General features: G+C 42.1%; 2 protein-coding genes across 5 annotated transcripts in view; both read right to left on the bottom strand.

The window, feature by feature from the left end:
- Bbs7 (Bardet-Biedl syndrome 7) overlaps positions 1-7232 on the bottom strand; it is a 39590-nt gene extending 32358 nt beyond the window's left edge. Inside the window, exons 1-4 of the mRNA NM_001012180.1 lie at positions 7095-7232; positions 5950-6015; positions 3013-3075; positions 2091-2266 (exon numbers count right to left, since the gene is read on the bottom strand). Coding sequence (NP_001012180.1) covers positions 2091-2266; positions 3013-3075; positions 5950-6015; positions 7095-7130 — 341 coding nt within the window. The 5' untranslated portion in view covers positions 7131-7232. The remainder of the gene's footprint in view (positions 1-2090; positions 2267-3012; positions 3076-5949; positions 6016-7094) is intronic.
- Positions 7233-14194: 6962 nt separating this feature from the next.
- Trpc3 (transient receptor potential cation channel, subfamily C, member 3) overlaps positions 14195-27346 on the bottom strand; it is a 77660-nt gene continuing 64508 nt past the window's right edge. For 3 of the 4 annotated variants that reach the window (XM_039103015.2, XM_008760941.4, NM_001415005.1), the window contains 2 exons: positions 18114-18189; positions 14195-15088 (listed from right to left, as the gene is read on the bottom strand). In XM_039103015.2, coding sequence (XP_038958943.1) covers positions 14946-15088; positions 18114-18189 — 219 coding nt within the window. In that variant the 3' untranslated portion in view covers positions 14195-14945. The remainder of the gene's footprint in view (positions 15089-18113; positions 18190-27346) is intronic. The other variant, XM_039103014.2, reaches the window with a different exon arrangement.

The following is a 27346-nucleotide window of genomic DNA, read 5'->3' on the forward strand; positions in this document are numbered from 1 at the left end:
ATTCTAAAACTGTAAATGAGGATGATCCATTAGGCTGCTCACTAAAAGGCTCAGAAAACTAAGAATGGGTGTCTGAAGTTTTTTGTTTTTTTAAAACAACATCAATAGGGAAACTTTTTAATGTGTACCATTTGCCAAGCCCTGTTCCAATTGATATGCCCAAAGTAACACATTAACACTGACAATCCTATAGGATGTTATCCCTCTTATAACTGAATAGCGAAATGTTACCAGCACAAATGGCCCATGCTGTGATAGACTGCAGGTGGGGATAACTTCCTCCAGAGTTCGCTTCACTCTAATGCGCCTAGAAAGGTGCATCTCAATTGACTTTAAAGTAAATGATGAATGGTGGAAATGCCTTCATTAGAATGTTATCTCAGAAATAAGTTCATTTACGATGGGCTTTAACAAAATGTAGCTAATAAGCAAGTTTCTAGTTCTCGATCTACGAGGTCATTTCAAACACATTAGATATTTTTAAGAACCATTTGAAATCATGTTCACTTGCTGCTGAATTCTTGTCTGACTTCACCAGACCAGACTTGTTAAAGTCCTCTCGGTCATGAGAAGTGCTCTGCATTGCACAGAGTAACACATGGCTCTGTCCACTGTGCAGAGAAGCCGTCAGCTGGTGGTGTCCAAGCCAGGCCTCTGGCCACATGTACAACTTGGCTGCTTTGCAGCAAAGGAAGAAACGTGAAAGCCACTCCTGGTTACTCTGCTTATCACATGTGAGGGAGGCTAGTGCTGTTAGTCTTCAAGAAGCTCTTGGGTGAACAGGGTTTTGAGAAGAGGAGAAAGGAGGGGACATTGGGGGAGGGACAGTGTGAGGGTGGGGACCTGGAGTAGGGGGATGGCAATTGGCATATAAAATGAATAAACAAACAAACAAATAAATAAATACAAATTAAAAAAAAAGAGGGCAGTTATGTGAACTTTAAGGCCTCTCTAGCCCCCATGGCTCAAAACTAAAGTTTCTGACAGGATGGCCCAGAAGGTAAAGAGCTTGCCAGGTAAAGCCTGGGGACCTGAATTCTCCCCCAGAACTCACACGAAGGCAGGGGAGTCACTCTATGAAGTCCTTCTCTGATCTCTACCATAAACCACAGCACCGAAGGCCCATCTCTGTCTCTTCCCCGCTTCCCCCACCACTCAATAGAAAATAAACAAAGTCTAAATTTTTAACCGTGAAATTTCACATGCTAGGAAGTCTCACTCTGCTGAGGCCATTGGGTGGTGAATTCATTATACACTCCAGATGGGTCTCCAATTTGTGACAGCCCCTCTGCCTCAGTCTCCCAAGTATGGGGATTACAGAAGAGCCACCACATCCAGGGACCAGTCACCCTTTTAACACAATATCATGACCTCAAAACCAAAACTACCGAAGACACTTGAGGAACAAGAACCTGTGACCTAGGGCTTTTTAAAAAACTTTTTACATATATCTTATCATTATCTTAATTATAACTGAACCAGACAGTGAAACTGAATGTATACAACTTCACAATTCGAAATAATTAGGTTTTAGAATGTTCCCAACATAAATTATGTCAGAGGTGATGAATATGCTAATTACTCTAACCTGAAATCACATATCATATACATGTATTAATGTCACTCTGTGACTTACAAATGAACACAATTATTATGTATCAAAGAAAAATATAAAATATATGTTTAGAAATGCTCATAAAGGGGTTGGGGGTTTAGCTCAGTGGTAGAGCGCTTGCCTAGAAAGCGCAAGGCCCTGGGTTCGGTCCCCAGCTCCGAAAAAAAGAAAAAAGAAAAAAGAAAAAAAAAAAAGAAATGCTCATAAAACAAAAAGCAAATGTGAGTGCACAAACACACACAGACACACAGACACACACACACACACACACACACACACACAAAAGCAATGTGAAGTTGCAAACATTTCAACAGCCAATCAACTGTGTATTGATTCCAGGTTCTGACTAATGGGATACCTGTGGTCAATTTTCTTTTCCAGAAAACCTACTAATGTATACTAACTCAATCAGATGTTTCCCTCAGCCCAATGTGTTATAGATACATATATAAACATAAAAGAGAGCAAAACATACATAGCTTTAATGCTTTCTGTGAGGTTTGTTTCAAAAGAGAGAAACTGTTTCCCTCTCTTTGTAAAGCCTCTAATCTCGGACCCTGCAGCAATGAAGATTTTCTCCTGAGGCGTATTCAGAGCCCCTCCTAGTTCCAGCCTGGAAACCTTCTGCCCTGGTAAAGTCTTGAACACTGACTGCAAAAATCAAATGGGGAAAAAGTTAAGAGTACAAGTTATTACACTATAAACATTCTCCTTTACCTTAAAAGCTATGACTTTTAAACTATGTTACAATTTATTTTCCACTTCTATATTTTAGGAAGACATTAACTTAGGAATACCCAGTTGTAGTTTGCCCTGGAGTTGTCTGTATTTTGATGCTAATTCCACTGCCCCCAAGGACAGCTGCCTAGTCATGCACTCAGGACTCAGGTGACTTCACCAGAACCTTCTCCCCATTTAATTTGTAAAATACAGGTGAGGGCAGGTACAGAATAGAAGGAGGCCTGTCATTGGATGAGAAGGAAGGATGGGCAGGAGAAAAGTTTGAAGGAAGAGGAGGAGACAGAGGAGCTGAAAGAGATAACATGGAGGCTGATATTAAGATTCTGCTCTGTGTATTTACATGTTGCTATGAATGTTCTTAAGGGATGGAAGTGTACCGGGCTTTGTATGTTTAGGTGGGCAATTATATCTTATCAATTATCTTTCTTGTGGAGAGCTGAGGTTGGGAGAGTGTGATGGTGGAGGACTGCCTCGGAGTTGGGATGTGTGTTTCAGGTAAGATATCTGGCATATATCACGGGGCACGGCGGTGCCGGATCTAGTGGGGGATAAAAGACAGCATTTTTTTTTTTTATATTTTTACAACAAGAGTACCCAGCAAGTAATGTATCTATTTTTTGGGAAAACTGCTGCCCTAAAACATTGGCTCCACTCACCACCGCCTCGCCTTTCTTCATGCCGAAGCACATCACCACCCCATCTTGATCTCCAATGACCACCTGGAAGACATACGGGGATTCAGAGTCTACACTTACTGTTATGGTAAAAAGGTGGCCAGTGCCTTCAGATGACACTACAGGGATACCCAAGAAACCTCATCACATTTAAATATAGCATCACAAGTTATAGTTATCTGAAAGAGCTACTTGAAGACCTTTCTCTATTTCAACTATAGATCCATGTAAACTGACTTAATGAGGTTTCCCCTATGTATCACAACCAAAACAAAACATCACAACAGACTGAAAGCAGAGAAGAGAGGCCACCTACCTTGGCTTATGGAACACATTTAAGAATTTGCAAAAATGTAGCATCACTCTTATCTTTAAGTTAACTTATTTCGAATGTATACTTTTAATAAAAGTATTTTCATGTGAGCACGATGAATTTAATTTTAATATTTTAAGAATTTCTGAGATTTAATCATCATATAGATATAGTAAGGATTGATACTATGCACATAAATGAGTTCTTTCAGATCCTCAACAATTTAAATGAGCAAACTTTTTGGGAAGTGCTGTATCTAGAATATAGTAAACAATAATCTTGATTTGCTACTCTTGAAATTCTGTTTAAAATGTCATATTTCTCGCACATATCTAAATACCTTATTTGTAAGAACTGCCCGGATAAACATCACTTCAAAAATGCAACCAAAGACAACCATTCTGGAAATCAGTCTGGAGGTTCCTCAGAAAACTGGACATTGAACTACCTGAGGACCCAGCTATACCTCTCTTGGGCATATACCTAAAAGATCCCCCAACATATAAAAAAGACACGTGCTCCACTATGTTCATAGCAGCCTTATTTATAATAGCCAGAAGTTGGAAAGAACCCAGATGCCCTTCAACAGAGGAATGGATACAGAAAATGTGGTACATCTACACAATGGAATATTACTCAGCTATCAAAAACAATGACTTTATGAAATTCATAGGCAAATGGATGGAACTGGAAAATATCATCCTGAGTGAGGTAACCCAATCACAGAAAAACACACATGGTATGCACTCATTGATAAGTGGCTATTAGCCTAAATGCTTGAATTACCCTAGAAGCACAGAACACATGAAACTCAAGAAGGATGACCAAAGTGTGAATGCTTCACTCCTTCTTTAAAAGGAGAACAAGAATACCCTTGGCAGGGAATAGGGAGGCAAAGTTTAGAACAGAGGCAGAAGGAACACCCATTCAGAGCCTGCCCCACATGTGGCCTATACATATACAGCCACCAAACTAGATAAGATGGATGAAGCAAAGAAGTGCAGACCGACAGGAGCCGGATGTAGATCTCTCCTGAGAGACACAGCCAGAATACAGCAAATACATAGGCGAATGCCAGCAGCAAACCCCTGAACTGAGAACGGGACCCCCGTTGAAGGAATCAGAGAAAGGACTGGAAGAGCTTGAAGGGGCTCGAGACCCCATATGAACAACAATGCCAAGCAACCAGAGCTTCCAGGGACTAAGCCACTACCCAAAAACTACACATGGACTGACCCTGGGCTCCAACCTCATAGGTAGCAATGAATATCCTAGTAAGAGCACCAGTAGAAGGGGAAGCCCTTGGTCCTGCTAAGACTGAACCCCGAGTGAACGTGATTGTTGGGGGGAGGGCGGTAATGGGGAGAGGATGGGGAGGGGAACACCCAATAGAAGGGGAGGGGAACACCCATATAGAAGGAGAGGGGGAGGGATTAGGGGGATGTTGGCCCGGAAACTGGGAAAGGGAATAACATTCGAAATGTAAATAAGAAATACTCAAGTTAATAAAAAAAAAAAAAGATATATTAGTTGCAGTTCAGGCAAAGCTGAGCATTAATTGTCCAGCAGGAAAGGAACTCAATGTTGGGTAGTTTTGTGGGTTTTTCTCATATTGCTTTTCTTGTATATTTTTTAACTTATTGGTCTTTTGCCTAAACACTTTGGTTTCCATTTTTGTGGGTTCCTTTTTATTTTATTTCATGTATACTTCCTATCTCCTTCTTCTTTTTTTTTTTTTAGAAGAGAGATGGAAAGTAAAGTTATGTACTTAGATGAGCAGTATGTTGGATAGGATCCTCAAGGATTCACTGCAGCGGAAAAGCATGATCAGAATATAATGTATGGAAAACATTTTCTGAATAAATAAAAAAACACAAATAACCTGAAAAAAAAATGCAACCAAAGGCCAGATATCGTATTTAAGTCAAGAAAAACATCTTGTAATTCATCTTAGTACGTGTTAACATATCAAGATAATACATTTACTTTGCAACTATTAAGATACCATACTACTCTACAAAATAAATAGTTTTTGTCTGTAAGAAATCAAGCTAATACAAAGTTCAACAGTAAAAACAATAACTCAGTGAGAGAGGATTTAAAGCAGGCACGACTGCACATGCCTACAACCCCTGACCTTCTGATTCTCAGGGAGAAAGATTGAGAGTTTGATAAATAAAATAAAAGTAAAAATAAAACAACAACAAAAGAGAAAGTTTAAGGAAATGATTTTTTTCAATGTTCTGTTGTACTTTACACGTCTTTTTTCATATACCTATGCAACCTGTTACACGGAGTGAATTATTACCAAAAATGGAGTGTTTTGTGTTTGTTTTTTCAGTGCTAGGGACTAATCTCAGGGTCTTGAACATAGTAAATAAGTCTCTACCACTGAACCACAACTGAAGCGCACGATGTATGGGTTCTTATCAAGTTTTCCCACACAACTTACTACTTGTATGTAATATCAGTGTCCAACATTTGCTCCTATTCCCTTCCGTTCGTTTCCATCACACCAGCAGCTGTTACTCACTAAGTTACCAATAAGGAGGGCCATGTGAGCCTGTCCTGTCAGAGGCAGGAGAAGAAGGCAGTGTCTACAGCACCTTTTGTGTAGCTCTTTGTCTTGAGGTAGGAAGCAACTTCATAGTCTTCTGAGAGGTCACTCCTACCTAAGGAAACAGAACAGCCAACTGGTGAATGGTTTTTTGACATGCTGTAATCTGAAGTCCTTACATAGGAAATTTAGGAAGAACAAACCAGATCCTGGTGAGTTTTAGTTTTGTTTTGTTTAACTGAAATATATATTCTTATCAGTTAACTTGTATTTTAACGAAATATTTCAGAGAAAGTCAGAATACACAAAACAACCCAAAACATTAAAAAATAATTGTACAACATTACTGGCAAGGAGTTTCAGAAAATACCTTCTGAGGCCCTTGGCAATTATTCGTGATTGAAAATAGGGGACTTTTGCTGAAATAACATACTGCTGATGTCATAACATTCCAGTATTAGTGATCATGACTATTTTACAAAAGGCACAGAGAAGGAAAGCAGCATGACTTACTCAGCAGAGGTGACTGTCACCAGAACTTAAAAACAACCAATCCGGGAAAACCGCGGGTAGTGCAGGAATGACTTTATTCTGAATTTTTAGGCACACTCTTAAAGTTTTAAGCAATCTGTTTAGTTTGCCTTTTTCAAGTGATTTGAACCATAGCTTGGGGAAGATGAACATGGGGATTGTAGGCCCTATACTCAAACTGGGTATCACAGAGATGGTGACTAATTGGAGAGATCCAAGAAATCTTGAGAGTTTGTAGCGTCCATAAGATACTAAAGCGAAGTATTTGGCCCAGCCCCCTGGGAAACTAAGCGGATGTTTCTACCAGGAAGAACCCTTAAGAGACGGTTAAGAGGGATGGAAGAAGTCATGCACCGAAGGGATACCGGCTCGGCGCTTTGATTCAACTAGCAGCTACATGATTTGTTACTACGGGGGCAAAGTATTTACCTTCTTTGGGCCCCTGACTTGCTCTAACTAGTGGTAAATTTTTGTGATGATTTAGTAAGCTCAATAGGGCTGTGATGGTTTACTGAAATATGGCTGGTGTGGTCAGGCCCAGGGGGTGACAGGGCAGTTGAGACCACTGGGAAAGGCTGGGACATCCCCAGGACCCCGGCCTGGAGGCACCGTGGCTTCCCCAGGCCCGCGTCCCCCCGTGAGGGCACCCGCCGACCGGTTTACCTGGAGATAGTCTGCTCGGCTTAACGTCAGATCCATGGCGACCGCAAGGAAGGGGCCGGACCCGCTTGCTAAAGAGGAAGCCTTCCCCCGGAGAGCCCACCACTAGACCTAGGACTAGGCGCTAGTGTTGGGGCAGCGGCGCTCAGCAACTCCGGTTCCACACGTGATCAGTCTTCGCTCCACCGTGAAGTCCCGCCCTCTCCCGGAGAGCGGCCCCTGGAAAGCTAGGCGGAGGGAACAGTCCACAGGCTACAGCCGGTTTCCAGGCCAACCAAGACGCTTTCTCCGCCTCCCAGCACTGCGCCGCTAGGCCAGCGGCCTGCTCCCAGCTTTGCAAGCATGTTCCTTCAGCTCTGAATGAAGCTCTCCCCAGGAGCGCCTATTTTGTGCCTTGTTCCACTCCTGGTTCTTCGATTTAGGCTTTGTCATACAAATTTTCCCCTCAAAGATTCATCTCTATTCTGTGTGTATATGAATATTGCCTGATGTATTTATGTGTGTCACATGCTTGTTGCCTTCTAAGGAGGCCAGGGCCTTAGGACTCCCATGTGTTTGCTGAGAAACGGAATCTTGGGTCCTGTGCAAGAGCAGCAAGTGCTCTTAACCATCGAGCCACCTTCCAGCACGCAAATTTTAAAACAACAACAAAACCCACAAACTATTTATGTACGTACTGTGTGTGTGTGTGTGTGTGTGTGTGTGTGTGTGTGTGTGTGTGTGTGTGTGTGTGTGTATGGTGGAGGTATGCATGTAGAAGTCAGAGGACAGCTTTCAGGAGTTATTCTCTCCACCCTGTGGTTGTGGGAATAGAACTCAGGCTATTGGGCGTGGTGGCACGTTCTTTTAACTGCTGGGACATCCTGCCAATTTCCTTCCTCCCATTCTCCAGCTACCCACCCCCACGCCTCACCGCTTCCCCCAGGGCCACAGTACAAGACTCTGGATCAAACAAATCAAATCAAAAAATTAATACCAAAGAGATGAGTTTGAAACAATAGAATAAACAGAGAAACTAAACAGTAACGACCTAGAAAATCTGAGTAATCCAATAGCAAGTGATGAGAAGTCACCTAAAAATGTCCAGGACTGGCAACTTCAAACAAAACCACCAATTCTTCCCAGACTATTTCCTAAAACTGAAAAGGATGGGGCTTTTCCAAACTCTTCCTCATACCAAAATGAGACAAGAACACAAGATACACACACACACACACACACACACACACACACACGGCCTCTTGCCACATGTCTTGTGCTCCCTTCAGACTCTGCTAACAAAACAAAAAAAGCATCATCAGGTGCAATCCTTCCAACTGGTCTGGGCCAGAACTGTGAGCAAAACTGAACTTATTTTCTTTAAAACTTAAAAATAGAAAGAAAAAAAAAGGAGAAAGAAGGAGGGAAAAAAGAATATGAAAAATCTAGACAGAGATCACTGATAACACAAACAAGTAAAAATTTCAAAACAAACAAACAAACTAGCCACGATTTCAACAGCACAACGAAGACATCATTCCAGCCAGGAGCAGTGAAGCACACCTGTAAGGCCAGCTACTCCTAGATCTGGGTAAGGCCATCACAAATTAAAAGCCCTGGGTAACATGGTGGAAACCTGTCTTGAAAAGAACAAAAAATAAAATATCAACATCCTTTTGTGACAAAAACTTTGAACAAATCTAACTGTATAAAGAATATGTGTCAGGGCTAGAGAGAAGGCTGAGTGATTAAAAACGCTAGCTGCTCTTCCAGACGACCTGGGTTCAATTCCTTGCACCCACATGGCAGCTTACAATTGTCTGTAGCTCCAGTCCCAGGGGATCTGACACTCCCATGCACACATTCATGCAGACAAAACACTGATGTATATAAAATAAATAAAACATCATGTGTCATCATAAAGGCTTTATCACACAAGTCCACAGCCAGTGTCAAAGTGAAGGGGGAAACCTGGAAGTATTTCTCCTAAGATCTGGAGAAAGATTAGAGCATCCCCTTCCGTCCCTCTTAGTAGAGGACTGGGCTGTAGAGTAATCAGGAAGAGAAAGCAATACAAGTCTAAGAATAGAAAAAGAAGTTACATTGTCTCTGGCTGCACACGATATGAACTATACATAGGAAGACCTAAAGACCGCCAAGAGTATTAGGACTAATAAATTAAGTCTGTAAAACTGAGGTGTGCAAAATTAACATATGAAAACCACCATTTTGTGCACCAAACTTTGTGAGATAATTTATTTACTAACTAAATGAATAGTCTAGGGCTTCTGGGGCTGTGGCTTGGGTAGCAGAGTGCTTCCTAGCATTCACAGAGCCCTAGCTTTGTCAGCACCGCATCACTGGGTGTGAGGTCACTTGACGATAACGGGCTTAGGGATGAATTGTATCAAGGATGGGAATAGCCAGATGTGGTGGCTCCCTCCTTGAATCCCAGCGAAGGAAGTAGAGGCAGGTGGATCTCTGTGAATTCCTGGACAGCCAGAGCTGAACAGTGAGACCCTGTCTCAAAAGATAAACAAAAAACTAATGAAAAAACCTCATCTTTCACCTACAGAAATACACAAGGAAAAGGAGTCCTTGAATTGGAAGAACTAATACTGCTAAGCTGTCCATGCTAACTTAAAGTAATACATAGATTCTGTACAATCTCATCAAAATACCAACGGTGTTCTTCAAAGAACTAGAAAAGAAATCCTAAATGTTTATGGAGACACAAACATCTCCAAATACCAAAAAGAACAGAGCTAGCAGCATGATAGCATCTGGTCTCAAGAAACACCACAGCCATATAATAACAGAGCCAGCTTAGTGCTGACCTGAATCCTACAAATAGACAAAAGGAACAAAATAAAAAGCTTAGAAATAACCCTAAGCACCTACAGTCAACTGACTCTCAACAGAAGTGCCCCAAACAGCAATTGAGAAAATGAACTCTTCGGTAAATGATTCTGGGAAAGCTGGGAGTCTACAAACAAGAACTAAACCTGACTCTTATCTCTAACCCTACACAGAAACCAACGGAAAACAAAGATCTGAGTGTAATACTGGAAGCTATAAAACAGCAGACAGAGATAGGACCTGCTTATAATCCCAGTACTCAGAGGTAGAAGCAGGCAAGCCTGTAGTTCAAGGCTGGCCTTGGCTACACAGTGAGTTCCAGGACAGCCAAGTATACATAGGGATTCCATCTCAAAACAAACAAGTGGAAGACTGCAGGACAGAAGGTGAGGGAAGTATACCAGGACTTTGATGTAGGTGATGATGGTCTGGACGAAATCATCCACAAAGCTCAGGAAACAAATGCACAATAGACACATGGGGATGCACGGGGCTGAGAAGCAGAAGAAACAAGCAGAAGACTACAGAAAGAGCTTACAGATGCCAGGAGACATAATCTGTAATGTCAGATGTAACCCTACCTGACAAAGGGTTTATATGCAGAAGACTGTGAACTGAGAGACAGAAAGCCTGCCCATGCTTCTGTAGGGAATCATAAGAACAATTGTGGAGAATTGCAGGTCCAAAACCCAAATCACTTGGGGTGATTTTTAATCCCCTTACAGCCATTTCTTCCCACATTTGTAAGACCTAACTTCCTTTCAACTATTAGTTAAAATATTTTCAATATGTTAGCATGACAGCATTATCTCCCTGTACCCCGAATTTAAGGATGTGGTCAGACAGTATCCAGAAACTGCATACCTGACGGCCCATCACTGCATTTGGTAAATGCCTTAATTTATGGCATGGCTTTCTTTAGTTCTGGATCTATAGAAGTTCATGTAATCCCTTCCATGTTGGAACACTTCTGACCAAGCAACCTGAATCCATGTTCCTGGGCCATGTCTTCTTTGAGGTGAGAGCATCAACAATATAATGAACACACACACACACACACACACACACACACACACACAGCAACAACAACCTCTCAACAAAAGACACTAGTAATGTATTCTAAAATCTGAAATTTCTCAAAATAAAGCTTACACAGCACTTCTTTACAAATCACCAAATTTGTTATATATACTATTTAAACCATAATCCAAGTGTTGTATTTATCTTGTTTTTGACTGAGAAAGGAACAGAAGCAAACACACACAAAAGCAAGAGATGACAAGAGAGAAGTCATGAATCAGTGACAAACCTCTAAGCATCTCAATGTCATTTTGTGGACAGAGTGATTGGGTCCATTACTATGTGCCCTCTCTGAACTTTGTCACCCCACCATTGAGCCCTGCTTTGCAGAGTCTTCTGCCTGCACACCAGATGGGAGAACAAGAGCTGACTCACAGTCCTCTTTAACCCCCACAGAAATATTAATTCTGACAGTAATCCATTTACTAACCCTCAGTGACCTGTGCCTTCCAGTGTATTTCCAAAAGTAAAACCTAATCAGGCTTGGGTGCAGTAATTCCTTGTAGGAAGCTCCCAGGCAAAATGGAGTAAGACAAGGCAGGGTGAAAAGTTAAGGATTTTTATCAGTTTGAGAGTGTTCTTAGGTCAAGGTCTGTGCCAAAAGGTTAGCCTTTCATTGGTATGAGGGACAGCCTTTTGTGCCCATAGCCAGGCAGTCATTAGCCACAGGGGAAGTTACTTCCTTTTGTCACAGAGACTAGCTGGGAACTGCTCCAGAGTCTCAGGGAGCTAGGGGTGCAGCCCAGCACAAGGGATCAAAAACAGTGCCCACCAAACCGGTCATCACCTGTGTTCTCTACTCATAACTCGAAACTGTGAAGAAGGAGAAAATGAAATACTAAGACAATGTGCTGGAAGGAGCTACCCAGAAGTGGGGGTGGGGTAGGGTAGGGGTGAGGGACAGTGGAGGGCAGTGAGCAGGAAACAAATGAGAACAAAGTATCAGGACATAATTATGCAAAGGCCACAGGGAACCCCATAGCTAACCTAAGCTCTAACAATCAGTGAGCTGAATGTGAAACAACAAGATGCCAGTTTGAGACAAGTGAGGCAAGCAAATGGAAAATTTATCTCAAGAGTTCCGTAGCTACATGGGAGGCAGAAAGGGGAAAAAAGCATGCATATAAATGATATGGAAGTCACAGCTTTATCTTCAAGCCTCTGCCATTTCTGGATCCTGAGACTCTAGGCTGTCCTGGGTTCTTTTCTAACCTCCATTAGGAAAATTACTCTCTATGTGTTCAGCTCCCTAGTTACAAGCAAAACTATCCACATTTGGACCAGTAGACAATGATAAGAAAAAGAGTATTGTCCACTATAGAACATGCTTGTTAACAATGTTTCAATACAGAGTAACTTCATAATGAAAAAAAAAATCAGTTTTGTTCTGTTCAGAGACATGGCATGAAATGCATAAAATTTGAAAAGTGTTTAAGATGTATAGTATAAGATTAAAACAGAAACTGATAAGATTAATTCTTTGCTACAGTGGTAGCAAAATATGTATACGGGCTTCTTAACTCCCTGAGGTAGAAATTAAGTAGTCTATAAGAGCTTTCAGAAGCTACATTTGGTATTCCTTTTTGCCTTTGTGTTTTGTCTTTCTGTGTGATAGCAACAGTATCTTTGTTTGTTTAGTTTAGTTGGTTTGTAGGAGTAGTAACTCTTGTGATCACAATTTACATCCCAATGAGATTCGGTAGGAATGAACTTTATATATTTAAGTGCTTAGTCACCAGGGAGTGGTCCTACTTGAAAGGCTTAGGGGGTGTGGCCTTGTTGGAGGAAGTGTGTCACTAGGGTGGGCTTTGAGGTCTTAAAAAGCCCACATCAGGCCCAATGTCCTTCTTGCTGCCTGTGAATCAGGATGGTGACCTCTCAGCTACTTCTCCAGCACCATGTCTACCCTGTACCGCTCACTCTCACCAGAGTGGACTGTCTTTGAACCTGTAAGCAAGCCCCTAATTAAATGCTTTTGTTGATAAAAGTTGCCTTGTAATGGTGTCTCTTCATAGCAATAGAACAGTGGCTGTGATGATTTGCATATGCTTGGCCAGGGGAGTGGCTAAGATAAAATAATCTGATAAGATCAATCCTTTGTTACTGTGGTAGCAAAATATGTATATAGTCTTCTTAACTCCCCTGAGGTAGAAATTAAGTAGTCTATAAGAGCTTTCAGAAGCTGCATTTGGTATTCCTTTTTGTCCACACCTCGTTTTGGGGGTGTGTGACCTCGTTGGAGTATGTGTGTCACTGTGGGCCTGGGCTTTAAGACCCTCATCCTAGCTTTTAACTGCCAGGCCGTGCCGCTATACTGGTGTGTGGTCCTGGGCTCCGGCTGTGCAGCGCTCACAGGGAACCTGGCAGAGTCAGGCGCTCAACTCTGTCCTGCCTTTCCAAGTTACTCTAATCCACAGGCTTAGACTCAGCAGGAGGAGTGTGCCTGTCTGACTTTGCTCTTCACCATGGCTTCTCACAAGACCTTCAGAATCAAGCGATTCCTGGCTAAGACACAAAAGCAAAATCGCCCGATTCCACGATGGATTCAGATGAAAACCGGCAATAAAATCATGTACAACTCCAAGCGGAGACACTGGAGACCAAATTGGGTCTGTAAGGAACCACACACCACACGTACTTACTGAGCTGTCTGAGGGTTATCATTAACATACTGTACCAGGATTACCACATTACCATTGTCTGCACAGCTGAGAATGTTCATCAGGAATGTTTTCTTTCTTTCTGTGCTCTTGTGGGTTCATTTTGTAGTTGAATAATAAATATGGGAAACCTTTTGTTTAGAAGTAAAAAAAAAAAAGACCCTCATCCTGGCTGACCAGTCTTCTCCTAGCAGCCTTCAGATGAAGATGTAGAGCTCTCAGCTCCTCCTGCACCATGCCTGCCTGGATGCTGCCATGTTCCCACCTTCATGATAACAGACTGAACCTCTGAACCTGTAAGCCAGCCCCAATTAAATGTCCTTATGAGAGTTGCCTTGGTCACAGTGTGTGTTCACAGCAGTAAAACCCTAACCAAGACACTGTCTTCGTCGACACTCCCATGGATCCAAAACTCAGAAAGGACCAGAGGGCAAGACAAGGGGTCATTTGTTGATCTTATTTAGCATTAAACCAGAAGTGCACATTAGAAGATTGCAACAAAATAATAGCCTGCTACAACCCAACTTAGAAAAGCATTCTTTATTGACCAAATTTACATCATGACACCACAGATACAAAGAGAAAGGACACAAGCATATATTTTAGAAAAATCTTTAATGATTGTTTTTGAACAACCCTATGAAATTAAATATGTATCTTTCCAATGAGCTCATTTCACTGTTAAACCTGGCATTTCAAAAGCCCTAGAACTGTCAGTGATGTCTAAAGGTCTGAGAAAGATCTCCACACATCATGGCTGGTCGTAAAACACCTTCAGTTTCTATTTTTAAAAAAATCGCTTCAAGCGTTCGGATGAGAAGGTAGGCTACATAGCAATGGTCTTTCGTGTTCTTGGATGCTACTGGCTGTCCAGGCCAGCTGGGTTCAACATTTACCAAGCACCTACTGTGTATCAGGCACTGCACTAAATGTTGGAGACATAAAGATGAGATTGATGTGGTCCCTGTCCCCCAAGGAACTCTTGGAGGCCAACAGGTGACATAAAGACAAAAATGACAAAAAAAAAAAAAAAATCAGTGACATTAATACTGGGCTTCTAAGTACAACAGCATGTCACTGCTTGGAGTGCTGAGGCCAACCTTGGGATCATTTTCACGTAATGGGAATTGTGGCCCACTAGGTTAATTTTAAAGCTCCGCATGGTGAAGGTATTAACACTAGAGTTTTTACACAACGGTTTTTCAAGTATTTCATACTTAGGAATATTATTGCCCACATTTGTGCCAGAGTCAAAGTCTCACTGCATGTGGCTCCCTCATTCACACCTCAGCGCACTGGGGTTCAGTTTCTCACTGAGTTTATGAATCAAGATGGCCAGTTCCTCCGTCGCTTGGCTCTTATCTTCCAAAAGTTCGTAACGAAGGCTGGAGATATCCTGCTTGATTTCTTTCAGTTCACCTGGAATATTTGATTTAAAAAAAAGGACATGTGTGAATAATGGTTTTGGCGCTTTATGTTTAAACAGGCATGACAAAATGAAATTCACTCCATCTGAGTATGTTTGCCTTAAAAAGTCTCCCAGGTGGATATATCAATTTCTCCCTTAAGAAGTTTAAGCAGAGCCAGTCTTTGAAGGCGTACTGACCTTTGAAAAAGCACTAAAGGTATTTCAGCTGGGTCTGTAGTAGCCAATCAGCTTCAAGCAGTGCCTTCTGTTGTGTGAGTTCAAACCCACACCCCTGTGTAGCTTAGGCAAGTACCCTGCCTCTGGGTTACAGCTCAGGCTCTCCGCACAAGGTTAGCCAACTGCAACATTGTAAATAATGCTAAAGCAACAATGGAGATACGTTTGTAAACGATGAAACTCCCCCCCCTTCCACCCCCCCACCATCCACCCCCAACCCCCAACACTTAGGTGGCCGAGGCAGGTGGATCTCTGTGAGTTCAAGGCCAGCCTGGTCTACACAGCAAGTTCCAGGACAGCAAGGGCTACACAGAGGGATTCCTATCTCCAAAACCAAAACCAAAACCGAACAACCCTCCCCCCCCCCAAAAAAAAAAAACCAATCACAGTGTTCCCTCTGTGCTTCCGGGAGGGAAGCACTTCCGGTTGCCTTTCTGGCAGAGGGTTGGCATACCTACATGCTATCTTCGTTGGCTACTAAAAATTAATTGATTGAATGTGCAAATATACAGAAGTAAATTTTAAGTTAAATTTTATGAAGAGAAAGGAAGGCTATAAAGGGAGCTGATCACCAGACCCTAGCATGAATTTGGGACTGGGGCTGTCAGGTACAGATGACAGGGTGTGAGGGGAAGGCAGTGGAGACCCTCCCCTGCAGCGCGCAGACTCCCATGTCTCCAAGAGATCCCATCTCATCGCTCTAACCTCTCAGAGTTTAAGACACAGCTGTTCCCCGAATTCAGCCTGGCAGCACCCTAAGCAAACACAGATTGCAGTGGAGAGCGGAACAGTCTAGGAGTTATTTAATGCTGATATAGAGAAGCCCTGGGATGAAGATTAAATTTAGAGGCAGAACATTGCCTAGATTCTAAGAATAAATTCTGAAAATCAGTGGTGATCATATTTCATCTTTTTAAAGAAATAATAGAAGCTTTTAGGATATCTCCCTTTTTTTAATCTTTCAAAATAGACACATAGTAATCATATATCCGTATGGGGTACAGTGTAGGGTGACCTTTATCATATAGCTTTATGATTTTTAAAGCATAACTTGTGTGATTTACCATTATAATTATTAAGATAGGGTCTTATGCAACCTAAGCTTCAACATCACCGAGTAGCCAAGGCTGCCCTGGATTCCTCCTGCTTCTGCCACCTGACTCTGGGATTACAGGCATGTGTGACTATGTTCCAGAATATATATGCTTTCATTATATACAAATCAATTAAGCTGGGATGTAGATCAATGGCAGAGCATGTGGTTAGCATGGGGTTCAATTCTTAGCATCATAAAAACCAACAACAAAAAAAACATAAAAAAACAAAAAAACCCAAAACAAACAAACAAATAAAAAACCCAAAAGCCAAAGACAAAAAACAAAAACAAAAACCTAAAGACACCATAAGAATATTTTCATTTAAAGAAAGTCTTAAATCTTCTTTAAGAATATACAATGACCATTTGAGGATTCATTTTGTGATAAAAAGTAAAATAAAGTAAAACAATAAAATAGTAAAGTATGAGTCCTGTGGCATATAGGAGATAGGGAATAAAGTGCTCTGGTGTGAACGTGTCAGCTTTGGTGATAGGTTCGCTTTCCTTTTTGGTTTGGGGTTAAACCTGGAGTTTGCGCAACAGGTATTCTACCAGTCAGCTACTTTGGCCTGAGCTAGGGCTCTCCCACAGTGAGTCTCAGCCTAGCCCATCTTTCCTTGTTTCTGAATCCAGGGAGGACAGACAATGTAGGATTCAGCCTTGGACATTGGCTTCCGGGATAAAGAAGAAGTATCTTATCTAATATGCTTACAGGCTATGCAGTCAACTTTTGATTAAGAACTTGATTCCCACTAACATCCCTCCTTGGGGCACGGGTTCAAATGTTGATCATTTTTGGCATTGTCACGGCCACATGATTCCTCTCATGTGTGTTAGCAAGCTCCCGGATTCCAAAGGATAGGAGACAACTGATAAGATTTCTGCTTCTATGTTGTAACGTTCCAATGCCATCCTCTTGAGCCTATTTAGAGGTCAGCATAGTAGGACTTTTCCCTGGTCCTTCATTCTGTATTAATAGACTTTTTCTATGAAGACATACCGCTGGGTTGATCAGATCTGAAAGGAACTCATTATGCTCACCAAGGAGTGGCTTCGAAACCATTTCATCAACAACAGCATTTGCTAAGTTAGCCTTTCTCACATCAGGACAGACAGATCTGGAGGCAACTTACCTGGGCTGAAAAGGAGATTCCATTTATTTTTAATTCTCTCTGTCTCTATCTCTGTCTCTGTCTCTGTCTCTGTCTCTCTCTCTCTCTCTCTCTCTCTGTGTGTGTGTGTGTGTGTGTGTGTGTGTGTGTGTGTGTGTGTGTGTGCGCGCGCGCGCACGCGAGGGGGTGGGTGTCTGCCCATGAGTCTAGGCATCTAGACTCATTATTTCAGATTGCATGTAACTCTGGAGTTACATGCAGTTGTGAGCTGCCCAACATGGATGATGGGAATCGAACTCAGGTCCTTTGCACGGCAGCTCCTGCTTTTAACCACTGAGCCTCCTCTCCAGATCCAGGTTTATTACCTTCTGATTCTAGCTCTGGTGTTACCCTCCAGTTGTTATTGTTTATGTAGTTTGGAGCTTAAAAACCTTTTCTTGAGACAGTGCTTTTGCTCTGTAGTTCTGGTTGATCCAGTACTGACTTTGTAGCCCCAGGTAGCCTTGAGCTTGCAGCAATAATCATACCCCAGCTTCCCGAGTTTGTTAACTTAGCTATGAAGAAAGGTGCTTCTCAGCAGAAGATGCTTACCTTCGTTCACCTCATCATTTTCTTTGTCTACTTGTGCTTTCAAAACATACCGTTTTATGAGTCTTTTCATTATCTGCTGTTGGGCAAAAAAGAAACAGTTAGATCACCAACGATATACATGTGGATGTTCAGTCTACTCTGCAGAGAGCCTCGCATGCCTGTGACACAGACAGCATGGGGGCGGGGCGGGGACAGTATGGGGGCGGGGACAGCGTGGGGGCGGGGGTTCATATGACAATTTACAAAGAATCAGCCAAACTGTGGAATTTAGCTGTCTTTTACTTTCTGATAGAACACAACCAACATATAGGTTCGTTTCTTTTTTAATCTCAGGAATGAAACCGCTTATTTTAAAAGCTGGCTTGGAAGACGCCAATGGCTGTCTTTAAAGTGATAGTTCCTCCTTAAGGTGCTTTGCCCTACATTGTCACCATAGACACAGGTTATTCATCTCTATTTGAAAATAAATGAATGAGTAGGGGATCAGGGTAGAACATTTGGAAAATAGAGAATAACAGGAGAAATAAGCAAAATCCCTGATAACCCCACCTTCCAGAGATAATTACTATAGTTATTTTGGCTTTGACTGTTCTTGTAGCTTTCCTTTAGATTTCGTGCACACACACACACACACACACACACACACACACATTATGTTACATTTAGTATTTTCTGGATTTCATATATTTTGTTGCATTACATGTTTGTACCCATAGAAACTCCACTGTGACTATTTTTCCAAACCAAATAAATGTTCTTACAGAATAATTGTTTATTTGTAAGAAAAAAATTTGGATGCCAACCTCATACCATGGATGAGAAGTTAACACCAGTTGGCCTTTCATGTGCAATATGAAGCTTTTAAATCCTTTCGTAGAATATAGTTATTTCAGATTGTATTTTAAAAACAAGATAAAAATTCTGATTATAACATGAAAATGATAAACTGAATTTCATTATGATTTAAAAACCTCCACTTATAAAGATACTATTCGAAAATAATAAAAAATGAACAACATTGTTAAACAGGGAAAAGATAACCTCGGTATTTCACAGAGATGGAATCATTAAATAGTAACAACTTATAGAACAATCATAAAGTCTGTTCCTGAGGACAGACATACTGTGGCAGAGATTAGGTGTAGATTGGCACTTAATAAAGGAAATAACAAGACATGCATTTGACAATGACAACTGCTGGAAAAGCCAGCGAGGACTCGTCTACTTTCCTGCTTGAGAGCAAACAGACAAGATGCTTTAGGAACAGTTTGCCATTATCGTCTAAGGTTCAACACTGGCAGAAATTTCACTCCTTACAGAGCCCCAAAACTACACATATTGCCAAGAGGCAACAGGGTTAATGTCGTCCTAGATGGCAAGAACTGAATAACTCTAAGGAAGTATCAGAAAACAAAGAAAAGGGACAGGTAAATCCATCTCCCACAATGCAATCCCCCCATGTCCATTAATTTTATTAGTTAAGCACAGCCACACACTCATGGGGATGACTCTTAGAAGCATGACGCTGAAGTCAGGCATGGCGGCACAGGCCTTTGATTCCAGCATTTGGGAACATTCATGAGTTTGAGGACAGCCCGGTCTACATAGAGAGCTCCAGGGCTGCAGAGTGAGACCCTGCCTCAAAACAAAGCGATGAAGCAAAAATGAAAACAAGCACAGGGTAAGAAGCATGAAGCTGAATGAGAGAGTCCAGTTGCAAAAGACTTTACAAAATATAAAGCCATCTTATGGAGCTGGGGACATAGGTATTCCTGGGATATTCATGCATGCCATAAATTTACATCTGGAAAGAAGAGGCAGAGGATTAGGAACCCACAGCAGGATAGTAACAGCTTCCTGTTGGCAGAGCTGTGAGGTAAGCAGGAGGGCCAAGTGGAGGCAGCTAACCAATAAACTCAGGTGTGGCTGTGTGTGCTCGAGATTTCCTTCCTACTTCAGTGTTGCTGCACATGTTCTTGTGCATACATAAATATTACACTTAAAAGATAATTCAGAAAAGAGGTGAGGGAAAAGCTGGAGCTAAATGGAAAAAAAAAACCACCTCAATTTAAAGGCAGCAAAATGTTGCAAGCTAAAGCGATCTGTAAGATGTCAAAGCAAATAAAAGGGGTTCCAGGTTAGTCTGGGATGCCATTGTTGGAGAAAAATTACAGCTATGTGACAACAAAGAGCCCCATGCTATTAAAAAGCCTGTTTTCCCAGTCACACACCTACCAAAACCTGCAGGAACAAGCATTCCAAACTTAAGACAGGAGGACTAGGGATGAGAAGATACAGAAGACAGAGAGTTGAGACCAGGACAGGACGTCTTGCATAATCTGAGGGTTTATGCCAAGCACGTTTATGAAGAAGTACAGCTCTGTGTATGTTGTTTATAAGAGGGGAATGGGCCGAGGCCAGCAGAAAGCTGAGTTAAACAATGTTAGCAAAGAGAACACAGGATAGCTTAGACACAGCTGTCTTAAGGCTACAATGACTACAACCCTTCAGAGGGGAAAGCTGGCCTCCCAGGAGTTGAAACCTTAACTTCTTTGAGGCTCCCTTGGCCCTAGCCCCAACCCCAATCTTGCTAACTGTGCCCCCAGGCAAGGATATAGAACTACTCTTCACTTTGTCTTTTCACTGGAGCCCTGAGAAAGCCTTGGATCCAACTGGCTCTTTGCTCAGAGGGGACCAGACCAGAAAAGACTTAAGCTCAGTGATTCATTCACCAACTGTTTAAGAAGTACAGCTTTTGTATAGTAGCATGTACACACACACAGACACACACACACACACACACATGCATGTACACAGAGCCACACACAGAGCCACACGGACACACACAGACACATACAGAAACACATACATACACAATAAGTAATGGGGCGGAGAGATGGCTCAACAATCAAGAACACTGGCTGCTCTAGCAGCTGACCCAGCACCCATCTTATGACTCAAAACTGTCTGAGGCACCAAGTCCTCAGCATCTGAATGCTACGGGCATCCAGGCATGCACATGGTACACAGACATACATGCAAACAAAACATCCATGTGCATACAATGCAATGATAACTAATGATGGTAATAATAAATCAAGCAATAAATATATTTAAAGAGATGGGGGTTAAAGATCATTATCAAGTAGTGCTAAGACATGGGCTATCCTATAGGAAAGCCAGAAACTAGATCCTTTCCTCATACAGTATTTATACACGAGGCTAGTAGATTGAAGACATAAATGTATGAAGTAAAACTTCTAGGGAAACATTCTTGATGCTCTAAAAGACATCAGTGGAATGTAATCTTCAATCAAATGAGATTTCCCCGTATTGTTCCTGGATCAATGATAAACTCTGACATGGTTACAAAGTCACCAGTTTCAGTCTAAGGACAAGTTTTCACTAGCATCTGAACCCATACCACTCCCACAGGGCTCACTGAGACCCAAACCAGCACTGGGTTTACCTCCCACTCTTGAAACAAGAACTCCTGGGTCCTGTAGCTCCTTTATTCTCCAACTGTTCGTGTGAAAGGGAGAGGGTGCTTCCTTTTTCCCTAGAAGCCAAGGGAAGGGAGGAATCTAAAGCTTATTAAACTGTGCTCGTCTCTGAGGAAGGGAGCCCAGTGACCTATTCTCTACTAAATGTACAGTTCTGGGGACTCTTGGGCTTCCTTCAGGTGACTAAGGCAGAGAGAAAAAGACCCAAGAGTTAGGCAGGAACAGGCATGAACCAACTTGTGTTCTTAGTATCTGACAAACATCTAGGCTCGCTACGGAAATGAAGAGATCATATAATTCAGCTCTGCCATTCTTGGGTATGTATGTATGTCAGGGTCCTAAGTCAGCACAGCAGAGCGACGAGAGCCACCGATCAAGTTTATAGCTGCCCTCTTCACAACCAACGGGGAACGAAACAGCCTAAACGTCCACCAACAGACGATGGGTAGAGAGGATGCACTCTTACAGAATGGCATCTTGTTCCGCTCTAAAGAAGAGCAGAATCCTGGCATTTGTAGGGCAAAGAATAGAATAGAACCGGAGAGCATTGCAGTGAATTAAAGATTTCTCTTGTGTGCAGGAGCCAGGTTTCAATTCGTATGGAGACAAGGTTCTTTTTGGACACCGTGCATCATTTACTTGTTTACTAATTAACTGACAAGTTAATCTTGTGTGTCTCTCTGTGTGTATGTGTGATGTGTGCATGCCCGTGTGAATCGGCTGCGTTCACATGTGGCAGTGTGCATGTGGAAGCCACAGGGCAAGGTCCTTCCCTTCTACCTGGTGAGGAGGTTTTCTGTTTGCCACTGCATACAGCAGGGCAGCTGGCCTGAGATTCTGGGGAGTCTCCTCTGTGCCCCCATCACACTGGAGGAGACCGGGATCACAGACGTCCAAGCACCATTGCTCAGTTTTATATGAGTCCTGGAATCCAAACTCAAGTCTTCATGCTCGTGTGGCAAGCGCTTTATCCAATGAGTCATTTCCCAGCCCAGTGTTCACCCCTAACACCGTGTCACTCTGTAGAAGATTCATGAAATCTTCTTAGGAAAAAAGAAAACTTTTATTTTAAATATATATATATCTGCAAGTGTCTGCGTATGAGGAGATATGTATGCGAGCATCCAGAAGAGGGAGTCAGATTCCCCATGTCTGAAATTATAGATGGTTATCCGTCTAATGCTTTGTCTTAATTTGGCTCCACAAGTTACAGGGGAATCTACCTGTCTCCAATTGGTTTTTGACTAATCAATAAAGAGCGAGTGGCCAATGGCTAGCAGGATGGAAAAGGTGGGTCTTTTAGGATTCCTGGGCAAGAAAAACACAGAGGAGAGAGGGAACAGAATCAACGATTGGGAAGTAGAAAGAGCAGAATTAAAGGCCTGTCAAAATGTAAGAATTCGGGAAAGTGGCCCCAGGGGCCACTCCCCTGATTGAGTCTGTGGTAGCAGAGATAAAATAAAGATTTAGTAAGTATTAAGTCAAGAATATCAGAGAGGAGTGTGTGCTACCTGTGGGGGGAATGTGGGGGGGAGGTTTGGAAGAGCCCAACCATTGAACTAATCAAGGCATATCAAAATATAAAGGCTCTGTGTGTGTGTGTGTGTGTGTGTGTGTGTGTGTGTGTGTGTGTGTGTGTGTGTATGTGTGTGTGTTCCATTAGTGAATCCAGTGCTCTTGGGCGGGTGCAGAGCACATATGACACACGACCTATTGGGAACTCAGAGGAGAATAACTATTCATCGACACAGTTATGAGCCACCTTACTGCCTGAAACAGAACTCAGGTCCTCTGTAAGAGAAGGATGCCCCAGTGAGCAGTCTTGCTAGCCCCTCCCTTGCCTTAACCTTCTGGGTGTTAAGGTTATAGTCGTAGTTATAGTTATAGTTATGGTTATAGTCATAGTCATAGTTATAGTTATAGTTACATATAGTTATAGTTATAGTCATGGTTATGGTTATAGTTATAGTCATAGTTACAGTTATAGTTATAGTTATAGTCATAGTCATGGTTATAGTTATAGTCATAGTTATAGTTATAGTCATGGTTATGGTTATAGTTATAGTCATAGTCATAGTTATAGTTATAGTCATAGTCATAGTCATAGTCATAGTCATAGTTATAGTTATAGTCATAGTTATAGTTATGCACCATTATGCCTGGCTTTTGCTGGTCTTGCCTTTTGGATCGTACAGACTAGTCGTTTCATAGTTGGCTATTATTATTATTATTATTATTATTATTATCATCATCATTATCATCATTATTATCATTATTAGTTCAAATGCTTGTGAGGAAGCCAAGAAATCCTTATGTGTACCAGCTGCTGAAAATGGAAATACAGCCACTCTCAAGCGCATAATCAGAAAAACCTCTTATGTCCTAAGACACTAGAGCACTGTTTATACTAGTCAACAAGAATTGAACTAAATGTTCTTTTAAAAAAATGAACAACATGGTTTGTAGATACAATGGAACATCATACGACAATTTAGAGTGGGATTCCCACGTAGCAATATGGAAAACTCCTGGTAGCAAAAAGAAATAACTGTAACAGTTTTTAATGTGTTATTTACATTCTTAGGAAGTACACAAGCCAGGGCTGGGGAGACAGCTCAACAGTTAGAGTGCATACTGCTCTCCCAGGGAAACTGAGCCTGGTCCCCACACCCACGCTAGGCAGTTCACAACCACCTCGCTCTGGCTCCAGGGGACCTGATGCCCTTTTCCAGTCTCCACAGGCACCGTACTCCACGTACACAGAGCCTCTCCACATAACTAGAAATACTAGTAAGTCCGTAAAAACCAGCCCAAGCAGGCGCACCCCCCACAAAGCCAATGAATGGTTCTATGGACACGTTTGTGTATGTAATGGGAAATATAGGCAAGTAGGCTTGAGAAAAGCACACGTAAGTCCAGGAAGACTGAGCTCCTGTGCAGGGAAAGGCAAGCATAGAGGGCGGATGTGCCACTGGTATCAGTGACTAAATGCCAAGAGAACAGGACAAAACACTAGCACTTATTAAAGCAAGAAGTAGTGGCATAAATATGGTCACAGGGAGCAAACATTTTCCACAGTGATGGAAACACTTTATTTGCCAAAAAAAGTGAGAATAACGCTGACTTAAAATGGTTGTCGGCTGGAGAGATGGCTCAGTGGTTAAGAGCACTGACTGCTCTTCCAGAGGTTCTGAATTTAATTCTCAGCAACATGGTGGCTCACAACCACCTGTAATGGGCTCTGATGCCCTCTTCTGGTGTGTCTGAAGACAGTGACAGTGTACATACATAAAATAAATAAATTAAAAAAATTGTCACCTGTAAAGTGGTTTCTGTAGAACCCTTCTCTTACCAAAAAATAAAACTTTTTTTTAGACAAGGTCTTGGATATATAGCCCAGGCTACACTCAAACCCCCTATACTTCTTCCTTAGTCTTATAAATAATGAAATTACAGATGTGTACTTGCTTCCATGCCTGGCCTAAAACATCTTAAAAACTAAGGTGTGGGACTGCTCAATTGGTAAAGCACTTGCTGTGTAAGAATGATGACCTAAGCTGGGTATGGTGGTATACACAATTGATCTTAGCACTGGGTGGCAGAAGCGGGCAGATTTCTGAGTTTGAGGCCAGCCTAGTCTATATAATGAGTTCCAGGATAGTCAGAGCTATGTAACAAGATCGTGTCTCAAAGAAAGAGGAGCAAGATGAGAAAGAGTGGGGGAGAAGGGGGAGAAGAAAGGATAGGAGGAGAAGAAAGAGGGAGAATTGGAGGAGGCAGAGGAGGAGGAGGTAAAAGAGGAGGAGGAGGGAGAACAGGAGGAGGGAGAGGGGGGAGTAAAAGAGAAGGAGAAGGAGGAGGAGGGAGAAGGGGAAGGAAGAAAGGGAAGGGGGAGGAGGAGGGAGAGGAGGAGGAACAATGCGGACCAGAGTTGAGTAAACACAGCTTATTAAAACATTGCTGGGGTGGGTCTGGTGGCCCCAGAGCTCACCAAGCAGCCAGTCTAGACAAATCTGCAAGCTCTAGGTTCATTGAGGGATAAAGTGGAAAGTGATTGAGGGAGACACCTGGCATTGACCTTTGGCCTCCACATTCACATACAGATACACGTTTATATACTCATACAATCACGAACATACAGCATAATACACAAATAAGAATTAAGGTGAGGCAGATATGTTGGGAGAAGAAAAAAAAATCTCTGGATTTGAATAAAGGTCTTTACCGATGACCATCCTAAAGTACTCATGAGCATCTGATTTTTCAACTCCATGATGGGTCACAAAAATCAGCTCATAAACAATTATTCGGATTAAATAATCAAATACATGCAGACTCAAAGTTGCTGCCTAGATAAGGGCAGCTCTACTAATAGTATTATTTAACAAAGCTGGGGCTCAAATTCTTATCCTCCAATGTAATACTCTGCAAGATATTTACATGTCTTTGGGAGCTATGCTTAGAAAAGTCTATGTAAGTAAGTAAATTCTACACTTACTGCTAAAAGGAAAAATGATGGGAAATAGATTGCTTTAAAAATTCATCTGGCGTTTGGATTTCCCTGGAAGCCAACTAAACAAAGTCTCTCACTAACAAAGCTTCACCTAAGGGAAAATAAGCAGGCACAGTCGCCTCCTTTATTCTCAGGGAAAATTCTGTATATAGATATAACACTTTCCCCCTCAAACGGTGCTGTGTTTAAAGCCAAGCTTAGTGGTGCATGCCCTTTGTCACAGCTACAGCACTAGACAGAGAAAGCCTGGCTCTCAGGCATCCTCTGTCACACACCAGGAGAGCTGGTGACCCAAACTTTTGAACATGAGAAAGAAATACAGGTTTGTCTTTTTTTTTTCCCCTTCAGTAGTTGCTATTTGGCAGTTCTAGAGACTTCTTAGCAAACTGAAGATAAGAAATATAATGACACCAGATACAAGGACCTGTACAAATGTGTGCATGATGGTACACATCGGTAAATCTCAGCATTTTGGAGGGAGAGGCAGTAGGACCAGAAGTTCGGGGTCAACTTCTACTTATTGAGCTTGAAGACAACCTGGGCTACAGAAGACCTTATCACAGATAAATCAGACCAAACAAACATCAGAAAAATCCATCAAACAATCCAACCAACTAACCAATCAACCAATCTACCCACCAACCAACCAACCCACCAACCAACCAATCAATCAACCAGCCAACCCACCAACCAACCCACCAATCAATCAACCAATCAACCAACCAACCAACCAACCCACCAACCAACCCACCAACCAACCAACCCACCAACCAACCCACCAATCAATCAACCAACCAACCAACCAATCAATCAACTAATCAACCAACCAACCAACCAATAAATCAACCAACCAACCCACCAACCAACTAACCAACCAACCAACCCAGCAACCAACCCACCAACCAACCAACCCACCAACCAACCTACCAACCAATCAACCAATCAACCAACCAATCAATCAACCAACCAACCCACCAACCAACCAACCCACCAACCAACCTACCAACCAATCAACCAATCAACCAACCAATCAATCAACCAACCAACCCACCAACCAACCAACCAACCAACCAATCAACCAACAAACCCACCAACCAACCAACCAACCAACCCACCAACCCACCAACCAACCAACCCAACAACCAATCAACCAACCAACCAATCAACCAACCAAAGAAAGGACATCAGAAAGAGGTCAAGTCTTAAAACATTAGGCC

Source organism: Rattus norvegicus, chromosome 2 (assembly GCF_036323735.1).
Source record: "Rattus norvegicus strain BN/NHsdMcwi chromosome 2, GRCr8, whole genome shotgun sequence".
In the NCBI taxonomy this organism is placed as follows: domain Eukaryota; kingdom Metazoa; phylum Chordata; class Mammalia; order Rodentia; family Muridae; genus Rattus; species Rattus norvegicus.